Source organism: Lolium perenne, chromosome 4 (assembly GCF_019359855.2).
Source record: "Lolium perenne isolate Kyuss_39 chromosome 4, Kyuss_2.0, whole genome shotgun sequence".
NCBI classification, from domain to species: domain Eukaryota; kingdom Viridiplantae; phylum Streptophyta; class Magnoliopsida; order Poales; family Poaceae; genus Lolium; species Lolium perenne.
In genome coordinates, this window is record NC_067247.2 from 102,937,394 (window position 1) to 102,956,729 (window position 19,336).

General features: G+C 47.7%; 1 protein-coding gene across 1 annotated transcript; it reads left to right on the forward strand.

Moving 5' to 3' along the window:
- Positions 1-4,444: 4,444 nt before the first annotated feature.
- On the forward strand, positions 4,445-15,557 carry LOC127348540 (homeobox protein knotted-1-like 4). Its single transcript, XM_051374534.2, has 5 exons — positions 4,445-4,764; positions 4,856-4,975; positions 5,094-5,205; positions 14,626-14,879; positions 15,090-15,557. Exons 1-5 carry the CDS (start codon positions 4,519-4,521, stop codon positions 15,246-15,248), a joined length of 891 nt encoding a protein of 296 aa, XP_051230494.1. The 5' UTR covers positions 4,445-4,518; the 3' UTR covers positions 15,249-15,557.
- The last annotated feature ends 3,779 nt before the right edge of the window (positions 15,558-19,336 follow it).

Here is a 19,336-nt window from a genome sequence, read left to right on the forward strand (position 1 = left end):
TAAGTTCATACGGGACCAGCAGCAGCTTACGCTACAGAGCATCTCAGAGGCGGGCCAACAAATTGGCACGGGTCCCTGACGACGGCATCAAGCAAGACTTCTTCCGCATCCAAGTAGAGTTTTGTGAAATCATCCATCAAGATGTCGTTAGAAGCGCGGGGGAGTTCTTCGCCGGCTATCAGCCGTCAAACAGTGACATAGACACAAAGCTCCAAATGCAGGGTGACGACTACCGCTCATGGATGTGCTTGAAGAAAGGCGGCGGTTTTATCCACGCTCCGAGAAAGTCTTGATGTGCGAGCCTAGTTATGTAGTTGTGAACTAAAGACGAGCTTACGTTTGTAATAAACTTTATCCAGCACTTTACTTGCTATTAATTACTAGTTCGGCTATGTTTGTGAACTTATATATATGGCTCTGTCGTTTTCCGCACTTGATTTGGTCGTTAATTTTGTTTGCATATGCCGATGATTAGAATGGTTGGTCACTTGTACACTTGGGGGTGGAGCGAGCGAGCCTGGTGTGATGGCACAAATATCCATGTCTTGTGCATCCTACCTGGCCTCGCTCACTCCATCCCTGAATGTTAAAATTTGTTTTGACCAACAATGTATGAGGCATTCCATTTAGTTCATAGTAGCTACTTATCTCTTGTTTGAGTTGGCACTTCTTAATTGCATTTGGCCGATGATTAGAATGTTCGGTCAACTGTACACTCCGGGGTGTCGCTAGTGAGCCTGGTGTGATGGCACAAATATCAATCTCTTGTGCATCCTACCTGGCCTCACTAACGCCATCCCGGGATGTTCATATTTGTTTCGATCGACAAAGTATGAGGCCCTTGTCATTCTTCCATTTGCTTTCGTATTTTTAAAATGCCGATGATTAGAATGTTTGGTCACTTGTACACTTGGGGGAGGGGCTAGTGAACCTGGTGCGATGACACAAGTATCAATCTCTTGTGCATCCTACTTGGTTTCACTTACCCCTTCTCTAAATGTTAATATTTGTTCCGACCAACAAAATATGAGGCATTCCATTTAGTTCATAATAGCTACTTGTCTCTTATTTGAGTTGGCACTTCTTAACTGCATTGGCCTTTCTTCCATTTTAGTGCCAATGATTAGAATGTTTGGTCAACTGTACACTCCGGGGTGACGCCAGTGAGCCTGGTGTGATGGCACAAATATCAATCTCTTGTGCATCCTACCTGGCCTCACTGACGCCATCCCGGGATGTTCATATTTGTTCCGACCAACAATGTATGAGGCATGCCTTTTAGTTCATACTACTTGGATCGTTTTTGAGTTTGCTCTTATTCGTTGCAAACATCTATGAGCGCGTGCACTAATGTTTCTTTAGCTTGTGCATATGTACGCAGATATGACGTGGTATGTCGTGTACAAGGGCAAGGTTCCCGGAGTCTACAACGACTGGGAGGAGTGTCGGAGACAGGTTCACCGTTTTAGCGGTAACAGCTACAAAGGGTACACCACTAGAGCGGAGGCCGAAGATAGATACGCACGCTATTTGGCGGGAGAGAGGACGGAGCGGAGGAGGAACCGGATGAAGACCACTATTATCGGGATGGTGCTAGTAGTGACTCTAGCTCTCTTCTATGTGATTGTACTTTAGATGATCGATCTTGTGTAACCACTAGCTCATTTGCGACTTTGTAACCCCGTAACTTGCATTGTAACCTCGTAACTTCTCTAATGTGAAATCTTGTGAATCATGTGGGGCTAATGTGAAGAATTATGTATGGATAAGTTGTGCTGTTGTTTATATGTGTTATGTATCCTGTATTGTGCTATTGTACTGTGATATACAACCTGTATAAATACCTGCCAGGATACAAAAAAAAAATTCGAAATTCGTAGCAGTGGCGCACTAGTGGCCCATCAGTGGCGCACGTCCACTAAGTAGCAGTGGCGCACTGCGCTGGATCCAGTGGCGCACTGCCCTGTGATCCCCTCCGAGACTAGCAGTGGCGCACCAGGAACCTCAGCAGTGGCGCACGTCCTGGAGACAGCAGTGGCGCACGTCCACACGCAGCAGTGGCGCACCGCCTCGCTGAAACAGTGGCGCACGCAAAACAGTAGCAGTGGCGCACCTCGTCTAGACAGTGGTGGCGCACTGCCCTTGACCAACAGTGGCGCACCACTTTGGAGTAATAGTGGCGCACTGCTGGACATGTCAATGGCGCACCACGCAGTGCGCCACTGGTATCCAGGCTAGTAGTGGCGCACCCCTAGTGCGCCACTACTAGGAGTTAGCAGTGGCGTGATAGTAGTGGCGCACCACTAGTGCGCCACTGAAGGCTATATGTGGTGCGCCACTGATTGCCTTTTTCCTAGTAGTGCCGCGTCGGTGTTGGGCATGCCGACAAGGATTTCACCCGCCCACCAAACCCACAACCCCGAACGCTTCGATGTGCTCCACCTAACTTCCGCCCACCAGCACACGCCACCGCGGTCTTGAAGCTATCATCGCCATCTCGCTGTGGTCACCGGAGCAGGACCTGAACGTAGAGAAGAGAAGTAACCGGGCCGGGGTAGCAGCACCTCATCCGCGCGGGAGGGAACTACCTCCACCGCCTTTGCGGTAGCCGACCGGACAAGGCAGCGCGGTCAAACCAGGCCTAGCTAGCCCGGCCGGGCCCAAATAAGCCCGCAAAGTCCCCCTGCCGAGCTGCAGCTGGCCGGCCGGAGCACCGCCGACACCCAGCCACCGTCACCGCGACTTCTCTGCCTCCAGGGAGCTCCGCCGGCGTGCCAGACGCGGCAGCCCGAACAGCCCCTCCGGGCCCCGAAATGGGCCCAGATCTGGGCCTAACATGCCCTCCATCCCGACCACCTGCCTCGCTCCGCCGCCAAGGGCCGCGGCGCCGCTCCTCCTCCCACCCGACGCACGGAAACCACGCCGCCGCGCCGGACCATCGACCGCCGAAGAGCACCGCCGCCAGCCCGAGATCCCCGCACCCCCTGCTGCGTCGCGGGTAGAGACACCCCCGCCACCGCCGGCAGCGCACAGGCAAGGCCCGGCGGCTCAAGCCGACGGCGGCGGCAGAGGAGAGCCCGAGAGAAAGACTAGAGGCGGCCAGAGGGAGGGCACGGCCCGCCCGCCGCGGGGGGCGGTGCGGGTCGCGAGTCGCGAGAGGAAAGGGAAGACGTTTTGAGTCGCCAGTAAGTTCAAGATTGCTGATGACAGCAGAACGTAAGCTTCATGAACAGCGCACTTAACAACGACCATAATGTCCCCTCTTTCTTAAAAGAGGAAAACAATCGTTCTCTTCCATTATTGGACCCTCTTTGTCAACCCATATGACTGTCTAGCTACTGTGTGCCTTCTAGATAGTAACAGTGAACCACAAACATATACCCACGCGTGCCCACGCGCACACGTTAAATCAGTCCGTAATCAAAGGAAATAAGAGCATCTCCAGTCGCGTCCCCCAAACCGTCCCCTAAAGAGCGTCGGATCGAGCATTTGGGGGACGTGTTTTGTTCGTGCCGTGTTTGGGGGACATCGCTCCCCAGCCGCGTCAATCAGAAATTCAAATTGTTGCATTCAAAAGAGATCATTCCCGCCGAATCGTCGCGATCAGAGTAGCGGCGATCAAAATACTGGGCGCGCGATCATATTACAGACCGGTGGTGCATGCTAAATTAGAAGAAGGGGTTGGCCGACGGGGACGTATCCTGAGTCGACGCAGGCCCGTCGATCACGATGACCTCGTCGCGATCTGCCCGGTGCTGAGCATGCTCCGTCTGCTCCGTCGCCGACGCAGGGGCCGACGCAGGTGTAGCAGTAGAAGACGCGTCAGCCGGCTCTTGCTCCGCGGTTGCTGCCGCTGCCTGGGCCGCCGCGTCGGCCGCAGCGTCGGCCGCCGCCATTTTGGCTTCGATGTCGTCGAGGATCTGGCCTTTGAAGAAGTTGTGCGACGCCCGCGTCCGGGGAGACATTCCCTCTGTCGACGCTCTCAGCAGGGGCATGTCGTCCCTGCATTTCTTGAGCTCCAACTTCTCCTCTTGCCTCTTGAGCAGCTCCGCCCACCTTTCGTCGGTCTTTTTCGGCGGGTGAACGGCGGGATAGGAGAAATGAATCGGCGGTGGGATATGTGTTGGGAGCCAAAAAATGCGCGGCGGGATAGGCGGGATGTGGCGGGAGGGGCTGGATTTGGCGGGAGTGAGAGACGAATTTTCCCTGTGCCGCTGACGCGTCGGCCCCGCCACTCCCCGCCTCGCTTTTCGTTGTGTCCGGCGTGAGCGGAGCGTCCCCTGTGGGACGGGGACGGGCTTGGGGCGCTAGACACCGTATCGGACCGCACCGGACAAAATTGGGCTTTAGGGGACGCGGCTGGAACCGATTTTTGTCCGGCGCGCCCCAAATTGCTTTGGGGGACGCTTTGGGGAACGCGACTGAAGATGCTCTACGATAGACACATTCCCCTTGCCCTAATATGCCACCTCGGCCTCCCAACTAACCATCGCCGAGTGTCCGGACGGAAAAGCTCGCATGGATCAGCTCCATCTTCCTGGGAGCGGCCCCAATGCCGCAACGGTTGCCTCCTTCTTCGCCTTCGATCACACAGCCTCCATATCAACCTCGCCGCCGGAAATGTCACCGGCTCCACCGTTCCCTGCCACTGAGCCTGGCAGAAAGTCCAGCTACCACACCATGGGATCCGACATAATGAAAGCCAGGATCATGTCGCACCCTCTCTACCCGGATCTCCTCAGGGCCTTCATAGACTGCCGAAAAGTAAGTGCATAGGTAAATCTTGTTGCGTGATGTTCCTGATAGTACTTGTTATCTGTTCTCTGCCTTTAGTTCCCAACAATTTGCTCTTAAGGTCGGAGCGCCGCCGGAAATTGTTGGTCGGCTCTCGTCTCTCGCCGACGAGCTCGAGTCAAATTCAGATGACAGCCAGGTGCAGGAACAGCCAGCAGACCCAGCGCTCGACCAGTTCATGGTAACATGCAACTTATATATGCTTACCTGACAAATCAAGCATATGTAGGTGCATGCATATATGAATCTATATGTATACATAATTACATATACCTTTGTTTGCGTATATATATGTGCAGGAGACATACCGTGATGCGTTGGTGACGTACAGTCAGGAGCTCACGGGACAGATCCAAGAAGCCAATGAGTTCTTCATGAACATGCAGGCTCACATCGACTCGATTGCACCAGGTGTGCATGCTTAATTACACTGGGTTATTCTTAAGAACTTGCCTTTTTGGTGTGGTAGTTTAGAACAGCAGTCGGTTCCAGCTTCTTGCATGTATCCTCGCTAGGAGTAAATATTTTTTCCCCAAAAGGAGGATAATCCTCTAGCTCTGCATCAATTGACAAATACAACCACATATTATTAAAAGAGTAGTAGCAGGCATGCTTATTTGCCATTTAAGAAAGAATTAAATGCCACTTTAGGATGCTCACAATGCTCTACCGGGACATCCCACTATGAGTACTACCTTTTCAGTATGTTAGTAACCTGGTTACCATCAGGTTGTAACCGCCGTCTCATCACCCCGCAGAAGATATTGAAAAACAAACTGAAAAGAACGGGAATCCTCCCGCCGGCAAGGGCAGTGTCCCGCCACACCTCCAAGACCCTAAGGCCATTAGAGGTGGAGCAGACTGGCGACGTCGCCGGTAAAGAAACCGAACCTAGATGAGATTTGCAAATCACCTCTTCCTTCTCTCATGTACCCCCTTACGTGCCGATTCAGCGGGGCAAGTTTATCGACTAGATTGAGCTCTTTGGCTAGTTCACGACGAACGATGAACAATGACAATTTTTTATACTTTTCTGATGTAGATACTTTAGCACCCTATTTCTCTTTCTGGCTCTGCAGCTGGGTTGTAAAATGTAAACAGATCAGAATTTTACCTATCTTACTAGATCTTGCGTGCTGAGGGTAGGCATGACAATGGGTGTCGTATGAGACACCTGTCGCCTTTTCTTCAAAAAGAGAAGCACGGAGACACATGGATGCTGCAGCGGTCCGTACCACCACCACACGCATGTCAAAAGCAGCTGGTTAGGTACCCTTTGCAGCTCCAGAAATTTCACCTCGATCTTACATAAACGCAACACATACAATGATGTACATATATATTGTGTAACTCTTCCGTGTGGAAACGAATATGCGTGGTCACCAATATCACCCCCAGCGTTGCCAAAGGGGTATATCACTGGTAGAAAAAGGGACTTTAGTCGCGGTTGGCAACTGCCATTAGTCGCGGTTGCGCAACCGGGATCAATTAAGCGCGACTAAAGCCCCCCCCCCCCCCCCCCCTCGGTCGCGGTTGCTTACGAACCGCGACTAAAGGCACGTCCACGTGGACACCAGGCGACCGTCCGGGCGGAGGACCTTTAGTCGCGGTTCTTCTGACCAACCGCGACTAAAGGCCGCCGCAGGTTTAGGGTTTTAGCCCCCCTCCCTAAATCTGGTTTCTTTTTAATTTTGTATTGTTTATTTCTTTTGTGTTTAATTTTAATTTTGAAGGAGTTTCACATATTCTACGGTACTGCATACATGCATATGAATGTACAATTTCAAACAAATTTGAAATTAGAACCAAAAAGAATTCAAGAGGAATATACAATATATATTCAATATCGGATGACCATATACAATTTTGAACAAAGTTTCCATACATAATTTACTGCATCAGAAGTTCTACGTCCTCGTAATAGTGTTCTCCTTTAGGATGGAGGACTTCCCTCATGAATCATCCTGCTAGTTCCTCTTGAATTGATCGGAAGCGAGCTTCTGGACTAAGCGTCTTCCGCAAGTTATTCCTCTTGACGTTGTTATCCGACGGCGTCCGCTCAGAGGTGTATCTCCGGATGAACTCACAAACATAGTATCCACATAGATTGGTCCCCGGTGGCTGAATATCCCCAGTCAGTGACCTTTTAAATTCTAACTCTTTTTTGAATTCACCGACCATTTCATCTGAGAACCGTCTCCAAACCCTACGAGGCAAAGAAAATTAAATGAACAAGAGAGTTATTAGTTACTTGATATTAGGAAATGAACCAAAGAGGCCGATCGATATAGAGCGCAAATGAATGAAAATAATTACTTTTGCAGCATTCTTCTCATGTCGACCCAAAGCTTTGGATCCATATTCAGAGAGTCCAGGACGAGAACTCTGGAGGTGTGAAATTAAATTACGAGCAGAATCCAGTGGAACCTGCGGACACGATACATGCACAGTCATGCATAACTCATCGATTAGACATACCATGCATGGAGTAAACAAAAGAGAATGTGCTCAAGACAGAAACACTCACCCAAAATGGTAAGGAAATAGAATTTCACTTTTGAGTTGCTGCTTTGTAAGAAAACGCCACAGGTCTTCCTCCACGTCGGCGGGGTGTTTTTCTAACACACATCCATTAACGATTTGTGGGTCAATGAACCCAACATCATGGATGTTCCTTATTCTGCATTTCCTATTATACATTCTGCATAATAGCGTGCCCAACAATATAGTTAGGACAATATATATATATACTAGCTAAGTGCCCGCGCGTTGCGGCGGGATCTCTTCAAAATCACTTTAGCTTTCAACATAAACTCGATAATCTCACCTAGGAGGAATACATATAAAAATAACTAAATAAATTTAACACAGGTGGGAAAAAAGTTGACTTATTAAACATGCTAACACAAAACCCGCGTGTTGCTACGATATCAAAAAATCAGCAGTCATCTTGTATTATCTATTTATACAACTCAGCATGTTAAAATATCTCTACACCCTTCTAGTATAACATTATCTGCTCAACACATCATCTATTAACAATAACCAGTGATTTATTCCACCAGAAAGCATTGCATAATACTCAACTGGGCATATTGATACATTGGGAACTGTTCGTGCCTATTTTCACATATATCTATCACATAGAAATTCAGAACTTTAGGCAACAACTAAACATGGTTTTGCTGCACAGGAGTAAAAAACCATTACTTCTGTAAGAACTGTTTGGTTGCTTGCAAAAGTGAAACTGCAGCCGGTGGTCTCATGGACATGGATCAAAATTCTTGCAGGCAAGTACAAATCCAGTTAACTGCGCGCTGATTTTAATCTGATCCTAACCGAACTCGGCATGCATAGCGAAAAGTGACTGCGGTATATTCTTATTTTCTGGATAAAAAATCAACAATCTTATCATACCAGGCACTTCTTGAATAAGGCAAACTCCCACGGAGCACAGATGGTCGATCCAGAACCAGAAGTAGCTTCCAGTACGTAGCTGGAGAACAAAGTACGCAGCTGTTGTTGCCACTTGCCAGTACATAAGATTCGCATTGATGCTTATTGAGCGCTAGCATCAGTAGTTCTGAAGGCCCGACTGAGCTTCCGTCACCGCATATCCGTCTCACGACACGACGCGCATCGTCGCCTGCCTCACCCGGCAACTCTTCACCGCACGAAACACACTTGCCGACGCATGTCAGCAGCCGCGCTGGGCTCCCGAACCACAGCTGGTGGAAGTGGAACCTCTCCCGGGCGTGAGGTCCGGCGAGGACATCTAGGTACGTGAGCAAGCTGACGAGCTGTGCCAACGGCCGTTCCGACGACGACGAACGGCTACGACGCATCATCTACGCGGGGAGCTCAAAGTAGATCTTCCTTAGGCAGACCTCCTCGCCGTCGGCCAGCTCCACGACCTATTCCAGGAAGGTCATCGCGTCGGTCGTCGCCCGAGGGACGGCTTACTTTGTTGGCTGCTTCCGTTTGACGGTAAATTTGATCCAGGTCGTGTTAGATTATATAGGGATGGAATCGGGGTTCGTGTGGTGCTCCGATTCTGCACGTACGTACTCGCAGTCATGGATCAATCGTACTTTGTAAGGACTCCATGATGTCACGACCTATAGCATGAGATGGGCTTGCTAGAGGTGATTGAGGTGTGGTTAGCGTATCTGTGTCGAGGCCGACCGGTTGTGTCGTGGCCGACCGGTTTCGAGCGGTTGTTTAAGCTAGGCCGTGTGGTTTTTGTTGACGTACCAAGATTTTTTAATGCACGACCAGGCAGCCACCTATTGCAATTTAATAGTAAAGATATATATATATATATATATATATATAGGTAAATTAACTGGTGCTCCTAGGTGCCCGGGCACCATACGTAGATACGCGTATTTTTGCTTTGTAGTACACATACCTGAGGGTATACATACCTAAGTTACACATACCTAAGGTATACATACCTAAGATATGCATACTCAAGTGATACATACCTAAGGTATGCATACTCAAGTGATAATTTACCTATATAGGTGCCCGGGCACCTAGGAGCACCAGTTAATTTACCTATATATATATAGGTAAATTAATATATATATATAGTGCATGCAATGAACGAGATGGGGTAGAAATAAATCACTTACAGAACGTAGCAACTGATGATAGATTTATCGAGCTCGCGCAGATTGAACAGCTGGAACAATTCACTCAGATGAACTGTTACATAGTAATGTTTGAAGTGATGCTCATGTCTAACTTCCGCATAAATATAATCTTTGCCGGCGTTATTTTTTATGTAACCCTTGTACCAATGTAGCAGATTTTTCATTTGTGGAGGTAGATCCTCTTCCTGCGCAGGCTCGACGAGAGGCCCATTCGGCACATATGTAATTGCTACCTCACTTATTGGCGCTTCCTCAAGGCCTAACACTGCCGAAGAGTCATACCGATCTGGGCCGCTTGTTCTCTGGCACCCGTTACAGTCATTCCCTGTGCTGCCGCAGCTGCTATGATAGCGGGGTCCATTAGTTCAGCATCCGGACCGGCGGCTTTAACTATGAGCGGGGCGATCGATTGTTTACTTTGTTTCCCAAGCTGGGCAACTTGTTTCCGCCCTTTTTTACTTTCTAATTCTTTCTCGGCCTCCTCCAAGGCTTTCTTCTCCTGCTTCTCCGCCAAGTCTTTCTTCTCCTTCAACATGAGTGCTTGCCTACGAAGTTCACGTGCATAGTCGTCAGGTAGATTCTTCGCGGCTTGGGACGGTGTGCTCAAAAATGACTTAGCCCACTTCTTGTCCTTCTCAGAAAATACTGGCTTGGGCTCGGGCTCTCTTTTCGCCTTCACATCCGTCTTCCATTTCTCATACTGAGCAGCCGCGGCCGCGTCAGTTTCCTCGGCACTACGTTCCCAAGGCCTTGTGGGGAGAGGCTTCAGTGATGGCTCCGATACCTTTGTGGTTTTAGGTATATAAGGGTCCGGGTTAATAGTCCAGGACTGCTTCTGCTTCTTCGCCGGAGGTGGATTGGGGGGCGTCGTCTGCTTACCAGCCCGAGGCGGACTAGGGGGCGGCGTCTGCTTACCCGCCGGAGGTGAATTGGGGGGCAGCGTCGGCTGACGTGAAGGAGGTGAAGGTGAAGCACCACCACCACCACCACCGCCACCGCCACCACCACCACCGGAGGGGGGTGGACTTGTTAGCCTTGGAGCCTCGCCTGGAAACACTATGTACTTCTTTTTTCCATAGAATGAACTGGTGCTTGACATCTCCAAGTCTTCTCTCCCCTTCGGGTGTAGCAATGTCAATCTCCAGCTCCTCAAACCCTTGGACTATTTCTTCCACCGTAACACGAGCATAACCATCTTCAATGGGGTTATTGTGGTGGAGTGCTCCAGGTGTACAGGGTAAAGCACTGCCGCTAGCTACCTTCGTGGAACATATGCCCCCCACTGGAACATATTTCTTTAATACTCCCATGAACCTCTCAAAGGGGAACATATTGTGTAGAAATACAGGACCGAGGATGGAAATCTCTTCGACTAGGTGAACCAGGAGGTGCGTCATAATATTGAAGAAGGATGGCGGGAACACCAACTCGAAACTAACAAGACATTGGACCACATCGTTCTGTAGCCATGGTAGATCTTCTGGATTGATTACCTTCTGAGAGATTGCATTGAGGAATGCACATAGCTTCACAATGGCTACTCGAACATTTTCCGGTAGGAGCCCCCTCAAAGCAATTGGAAGCAATTGCGTCATAATCACGTGGCAGTCGTGAGACTTCAGGTTTTGGAACTTTTTGTCTGCCATGTTTATTATTCCCTTTATATTCGACGAGAATCCAGACGGGACCTTCATACTGCTCAGGCATTCAAAAAAGATGACATTCTCTTCTTTGGTAAGAGCGTAGCTGGCACGACCTTGAAACCATTCCGGATGCCGGTTATCAGGGTCTTTCAAACGTTGCTGGTCCTGCCGTGCTTCCTTTGTATCATTTGTCTTCCCATACACGCCCACGTTGCTGGTCCTGCCGTGCTTCCTTTGTATCATTTGTCTTCCCATACACGCCCAAGAAGCTTAGCAGGTTCACGCAAATATTCTTCGTAACATGCATCACGTCGATTGCAGAGCGGACATCTAGGACTTTCCAATATTCTAGCTCCCAAAATATAGATTTCTTCTTCCACATGGGTGCGTGCCCGTCAGCTCCCTGCGGAACTGATTGTCCACCAGGACCCTTTCCAAAGATGACTTTCAAATCCTTGACCATATCAAATACCTCCGCACCAGTACGTTCCGCAGGCTTCAGCCGGTGATCTGCCTTGCCGTTGAAATGCTTGCCTTTCTTTCTTACGTTATGATGTCGGTGAAGAAATCGACGATGCCCCAGGTACACGTTCTTCTTACAATTTGGCAAATACACACTTTCAGTCTCATGTAAGCAGTGCGTGCATGCATTGTATCCCTTATTTGTCTGTCCCGATAGGTTACTAAGAGCAGGCCAATCGTTGATGGTTACGAAAAGCAACGCTCGTAGGTCAAATTCCTCTTCTTTGTGCTCATCCCACACACGTACACAAGGTCAGCCCCACAACTGTAAAAGTTCATCAACTAATGGCCTTAGGTACACATCGATGTCGTTGCCGGGTTGCTTCGGACCTTGGATGAGCACTGGCATCATAATGAACTTTCGCTTCATGCACAACCAAGGAGGAAGGTTGTAGATGCATAGAGTCACGGGCCAGGTGCTATGGCTGGAGCTCTGCTCGCCAAAAGGATTCATGCCATCTGTACTTAGACCAAATCTTATGTTCCTTGCATCAGCTGCAAAATCTTTAAACTCTCTGTCGATCTTTCTCCATTGCGTTCCATCTGCGGGGTGTCTCAACTCCCCGTCCGACTAACGGTCCTCTTTGTGCCATCACAACAACTTGGCATGCTCTTTGTTCCTGAACAGACGTTTCAACCGTGGTATTATAGGAGCATACCACATCACCTTGACGGGAACCCTCTTCCTGGGTTTCTCGCCCTCAACATCGTCACCAGGGTCATCGCCTCTGATCTTATAACGCAATGCAGTGCATACCGGGCATTCATTCAAATTCTCGTATTCACCACAGTAGAGGATGCAGTCGTTAATGCATGCATGTATCTTCAGAACCTCTAAACCTAGAGGGCAGACAACCTTCTTTGCTTCATACGTACTGGCGGGCAACTCGTTATTCTTTGGAAACATATTCTTCATCATTTTTAGCAAATTTTCAAATCCCGAGTCAGATAGATCTTCCTGTGCCTTCCATTTCAGCAAATCTAGTGTGCAGCCCAGCTTTTTCAGACCATTATCGCATCCGGGGTAGAGTGACTTTTTGTGATCCTCTAACATGCGATCCAAATTATTCCTCTCCTTTTCAGTTTCACAGCCTCTCCATGCATCAGCAATGGTCCGACCAAGATCATCAGCGGGCTCATCACGTGCCTCTTCTTCACCTTCCCCTTCACCTTCCCCACCTTCAGCATCCTCCATGAAAGTATCACCGAAATGATCAAGATAGTTGTCATCGATGAAATCATCCCCTTCTTCATCTTCTTCCATTATAACCCCTCTTTTTTCTCCATGCTTGGTCCAACAATTATAGTTTGGCATGAAACCCTGCCGAAGCAGATGCAGGTGAACGTCTCTTGAGGAAGAGTAACCCTTCTGATTCTTACAGCCAACACATGGACAGATAACAAAACCACCCTGCTTGTTCGCATTAGCCACTACGAGGAAATCTTTCAAACCCGTAATGAATTCACCGGAGAGTCGGTTACCGTACATCCATTGCCGATTCATCTGCATTATTCTAATATAAAATATATAATTAACCATCATGCATTTGTTAAACTAACTAGCTACAAATAATAGAATTAAACAATGAACTACACACATGCATATTTTATCAATGACACATGGAAGGTTCAAGTTGCTAACCGCGATCGAGGAGGAAAAATAAATGAGAAAGCTCAAGTGTGGCTCAGACACTTCATATCATATTTGTTTCATGCTCTCGGGCATTTCATCGAACACCTTGTGTGCATAAGAGGAACCAAAAGCAAACCCACCACCCCTTGTGAAGATTGTGAAGAGAAGTGGCACCAAATGGCTAAGTGAAGTGAGCTGAGCTGCCTTTTATAGGGATGGGTCTTTAGTCCCGGTTGGCCTGGCCAACCGCGACTAAAGGCCTTCGGGCCAGGCCTGAGGACCTTTAGTCGCGGTTGGCCTGGCCAACCGCGACTAAAGCTCCCCCCGTCCACCAGCTGGCCACCGAGCACGCTGGGCCCAGGTCTTTAGTCGCGGGGCGCCTCCCGAACCGCGACTAAAGACCCCTTTAGTCGCGGTTCCTATATTTTGGCGACTAATGGGGCTGGACGGAAGCCTCTTTTTCTACTAGTGTATAGCGACTCTTCCTGTCGGAAACCACAAATGTAGCCCGAGTGATAATTAGAAATATTTTTTGCAATATTTTATAATGGCATGTTAAAGTTTCAAAAAAAAATTAAATTTGGATGTAGACAATTTTGTGTTCTACCGACAACTCGAAATACCTTATATTCGGACCTTTAACAAATGATAAATTATGACATCTATATAGTAGTAGTGAATGTTGCTAAATTTCTAACCTCCAAATCTGTAAGGTATCTTGACTTTAATATTTTGACTGGTTGTACACAAAACAACATTTTCTACATCTAGATTTGTTTCCAGATTTTCTTTTAATTGCTGTTTTTATGCTTTGGAAAAATAGAGCTACATGCAGAACGAGCTAAAAAAGAATCACTCCCTTCTTGCTGTCTTCCAGCATAGTCGCTGTGGCTGCGAGCTCTCCACGTATGCATCCACGGACATGTGAACGTCCGACTGAAATGTTCTCTGCCGATCGCCGTACGCCGGATTATGTCCCTAGCTAACCCTTTTATGTCTGCATTATTAGAAAAAGGATTTATTAGCTTGATCTAGAGGACATAATGATCAGTTTACTGTTGAAAGGTGTGCTGGTACAGTGGGACTGGTGGGGATATGTGGCGTGATGTTTTATGGTTATTTAATGGTTACATGCATGTGCAGCACTAAGTCATTAACCACAGTTTAGTAAGTTAAAATATATTGGTCATTCTTTTTACCAGAGTGAGCACATGTCTATGCATGTTGGATTGTTTACATGCTACGCAGCTAGTGTTACCTTGTTTCAGGATTTCAGATCGTTCACATCTCAGAAACTAGAGCAACTGTATTTCTGATCTGAAGCTAGCAGTTCAGCTGCACAATTCTAACGTTGTGATAGCCGTATTTTAAACAGATGGCAACGGCTGCGAGTGCCGGTGGTCTTGCGAACATAAGCAGGAGGCAGGCGGCGTCGCTGGCCGGCCGATCACCAGCCCTTCCGGTGAGGGCAAGGAGCTGACGAACCAGCTCCTGGACAAGCACAGCGGCTACCTGAGAAGGCTATGGAGGAAGGTCTCCGGGAAGAAGAAGAACGGCAGGCTGCCGAGGGACGCGCGCCAGCAGCTCCTGCGCTGGTGGCAGCTGCACCACATATGGCCCTACCCATCGGTACGTGCTAGGAATTTGGTAAAACTAGATCACTTCACGTCCATAGAGGGGAAAGGCTGTCGCTTCACTCTGTGGAGAGGCCGAGGCTCCGTTTTCCATTTCTGAAAAAAAAAGCGTACGTAGAAGGGAACGAGGGAGGTGCCATTGTCGCTCCACGAGAGTGATCAGTTTTTTTTTTTTTTTTGAACATGTAACTGGTGAGCATTTCAGGAATTAGAGAAGCATGCGTTGGCTGAGTCGACGGGGCTCGACACGAAGCAGATAAGCAACTGGTTCATCAACCAGCGGAAGCGCCACTGGAGGCCGACGCCTCTGAACGTGGGCGTGCAAGGCAGGTTGCAGCACATCAATGGTGCTTCGACCTTATAGAAGGGCAGTGCTTCACCGGACGAAACGGGTATACAGAAGCTGGACCGTTAATACGGTGATTAATATCCGCATGGTGTGCTCCCATTACACACACACACATACATATGTCTCTCTCACCCAAAAAAGAGACAGAAGTGATAGTGTGTAATAATCGACAAGCAAATGTAATCCTCAACTAAATAACGAGGCTAGTCCATCACACTGAACATGGCATCGGATGCAACTGTAACACGCGGTTGACACACATCATAGACGTGAATGTGCGAGTTCTATAAAAACCTTTTGGTCCTTTTCATTCTAACTCCGTCATTCGCGCAAAAAAAAAGTCTAGGTCACAGACTCATAGGGTCCTGGTGCACATGTATTATATATTGATGAAGGGTGTAGGGGAGGAAGCGCATGAGACAGGAGTCAGGAGACAAGAGACAATTTGTTCATCTTCAAGAGGGCTAGCCAGTGTGGCATTTGTCTGGGGGTAATTAGGCTTAGTATGCAGCGGAAATCCAAATTTGATCGAAGTGCATGCATATGCTCCTGCAATCAAAAAACGTATTTTAAAATGTTAAAAGAATTATGAACAGAAAATTCACTCGTACAGGACGACATTCTATACGCGCGCACGTCAAATTTCACAAAAAGAATTTTTTTATGTGTTGTGCAAAAAAGATAAGAAAATATCCTTGCGAAGTGCTTTTTCAGCACTAAAATTTATCTTTTTTACGCATGACACAAAAAATAACGATTTTTTGTGAAACAACATTGCGAGCACAGAGAACATAAAGAAGTGTGTGCGACATTTTGTGTCGGTTTTTTCAACATTTTAAAATATGTTTAAAATCCATTTTAAAAATCAGGAGCATATGTTCTTGGGAGCAAAAACGCCGCATCCTAGTATGCAGTCCATAAATTTTGCTTGTCAAATCTAAATTTGAAACTGCTCTAGAAAACAATAAGGCATTTCTCCATGAGGAATCAAATAGTTTGTTTTTGAAATGTGGAACTCTCTCTTCTCTCTATTGAGAGATGAACACAACCTCTTGTTATCCATAATGATAAATGCAGAAGCGGAACATGTTTCTCTCAAAAAACAAAAGCTATGGGTATCCACCAGGCAAATACCAACCCCACGTTTTAAAAGTTATTATGGATTTGGCTTGTAAGAACCTGAAATTAAACTAACGTTTCGTTTACAATCACAAAACCTAAATATGGTAGGCTCAACTAAGTGCAACAACAACAACTCAAGCTAAGCAAGATAGGCACAAGATATATGTAACATAAGTGATAGCAAGATATATGTACGTCAAGCACCCGATGGCTATCACAGGGAAAGTAAACCCGGGTATAGAAATAACTGAGGCACGCGGAGACGAAGATGTAATCTTATGTTCTACCACACAAGGTGAGGTACATCATGTTGGAGAGATGTGGGCTACCACGAAGGTCTCCCGATGCTACGAAGGCTCACCTTCTTATCCAAGCCAATACCACGAAGGATAAAGGCCTTTACCTTATGGTTATATTTTCCTCCGCTCCAGACATGGCAAGATCCACAACCATCTCACAACATCCTGAAAGGAGAAGACCGGGCATCTTCAAAATCTTCCAGGAAGAGGTCACCAGAGCACCAACCTCAGCCAAATAGGAGGTAACCCCTCCAAGAGGAATAAGCTCACGATCTATCACTTGAACTAATCGTAATGGAGAGCTCAACACTTACGCAAGGATGCAAAAGCAAGAATACCAAGGGTGCTCAAATCCTTCACACTCAAATCCCACTAAAGCAACAAATGCTATGGAAAAATAGGGAGGGAGAACAAATGAGGAAATCAACAAATGACTTCAAGATCTAGATCCCAAGGGTTCCCCTCAGTTAAAGGATGAATTGATTGGTGGAGTTGTAGATCTAGATCTCCTCTTTAAAATCTCTCAAGAATATGCAAAGGATTGAGCTCCCTAAGACGATGACCCTCTTGGTAGTGATACTATCTATCCTATAACCTGCTCTCTCAACAACCACCTTGAGACCGGTAAAAGGAAAATCTAGCAAGTCCATACCTTTTCCTTCCACATCCAACTTGATCTTGATGATTACGCTTCCTGCTTCATTCAAGCGGAATGCCACTCTTGATCATTGTTACTTCATGAAGACTCATATGTTTCTCCCCCATACATCTCTATGGGATAGCTTCATTAAGGCATGTCTTCACAAGTCCATTATCATCACATGGACGACAAGCTTCAAGCATGTGATCTTCTCGAGATGCTCATCTTGAATTGGCCCTTCTCAACCTTAATAACATCCAAACTTGATGCCCTTCTCTCATGGGCTATATGGAATCATACTTTTGATGAATCCCCATAGAAAGATACTTAACTTGTATAGACAACACAAATGCACATATATAGTGGGTTAGCCCATAGCATAATTGACAAGGATTACCATCCACAAGATCACATGATCCAAAGTGACACAATCTTTATGATTCATGTGTTGATCAAGTTGAATTCAATCTTCGCTCTTAGTCTTGTTCAACCTTGTATCTCCTCATGCTGTATAATAACATCGTGAGGTATGTAGAGATATCTTCATTTGATTGCATGCTCTAAACCATAGTCATCCATAGCTCAACTCATGAGACTATCACGACACTGGCTTAAAGTCATATCTTGAATTTTTCTCCTGAAACAAAGCACTCAAGATCATGATGCCAATACCCAAGGTATAACTTTATCTTCATGGAATCCACACTTAAATCCAACCACATGGACTATAAGAAATTCCAAGCGAGTATTCCTACATATACACTCAATGAAAATATTAGTCCATAAAGATTGACATTAATTACTAAAAACACACATAGGGGCAATGTACTGTTACAAAACCACATGAAGATATTTATCTTTAGTGAAACTTTGATCTTAGAAATATACTTTCTAATAACAATTGTACTATCATTCATTCGATCGCTGTACATAGACTTGCCAGTTAAAGATCCTGAAATAGTGAGGCTCCATATGAACTTATTCAGTTCATTTGATAACCACTAGTGGAAAACAGGGCTTTCGTGGAAGCCTTTTGTCGCGGGAGCGACTGCACCCGCGACAAATGGCGTGGCCACGTCGCCCCGAAACCATTTGGAGCGAGCCGGGCCTTTTGTCCCGCCCTTTTGTCGTGGGCCGTATCACAACCCGCGACAAAAGGGGTCTGAGCTCTGGCGCCTCCTGCCGGCACCCCTTTTGTCGCGGGTCGTAATACGGCCCGCGACAAAAGGGCCATGCCTATATATACACGCAGCCAGCCCCCCCACCTCCCTACATTTTTTTCCTTGGTGGTGAAAGGTGGAGGTGTATGCTAGCTCATTTTTTCTTCATGTGCACAAGAGGTGTTTGATGGAATGCTTGTGAGGGATGCCACTTGATTTTATTTGATAAGATTTCTCCTCTTTTTGATCCTAAAAGGTTAGCAACTATTTTCTCGTATATACATAGTCCGTACAATACTAATTTTAGCAAGGTGATTGCATCTGATACATAATTGTACTTATGATGCAGATGAGTTGTGCTCGTCGTGCTCGTCGTGCTCGGCAATGGCGATCCTGCGCTGCACCTGGCGGTGCCGGCGACAATCCTCGTCGTCGACGAGGCACGGCGCTGGCGCGAGGAACTCCGCCTCCTCTAGCGATTCAACATCCGGGAAGTTCATGTCGCGCCGTGGCCGCCGAAAGCGCCACGCCGCCGCGTCGTAAGCGCGCGCCGCCAGCTCCGGCGTGTTGTACGTGCCGTGGGTGAGGCGGAAGCCATCGGCGCGTATCTCGGCGTAGAACCTACCGCTCGGACGCACTCGAACGCCACGGAAACCGGACGACCCTCGACGACGTGGAGGCATCCCGGAGATGAATGAGCGGAGGCGGTGGCGACGTGTGGTTGCGCCCGCACGCGTCGCTCTATATAGCGCACGCGGGGCATGGCACGTGTAAATCACGGCTACACACGTCGCACGCCGGCAGCGACGGGGCGAGGCACGTGGAAGCGGCAGTGACACGTGGCACGGGGAAACCTTATTCGGTGTCACTCCGCATATCATT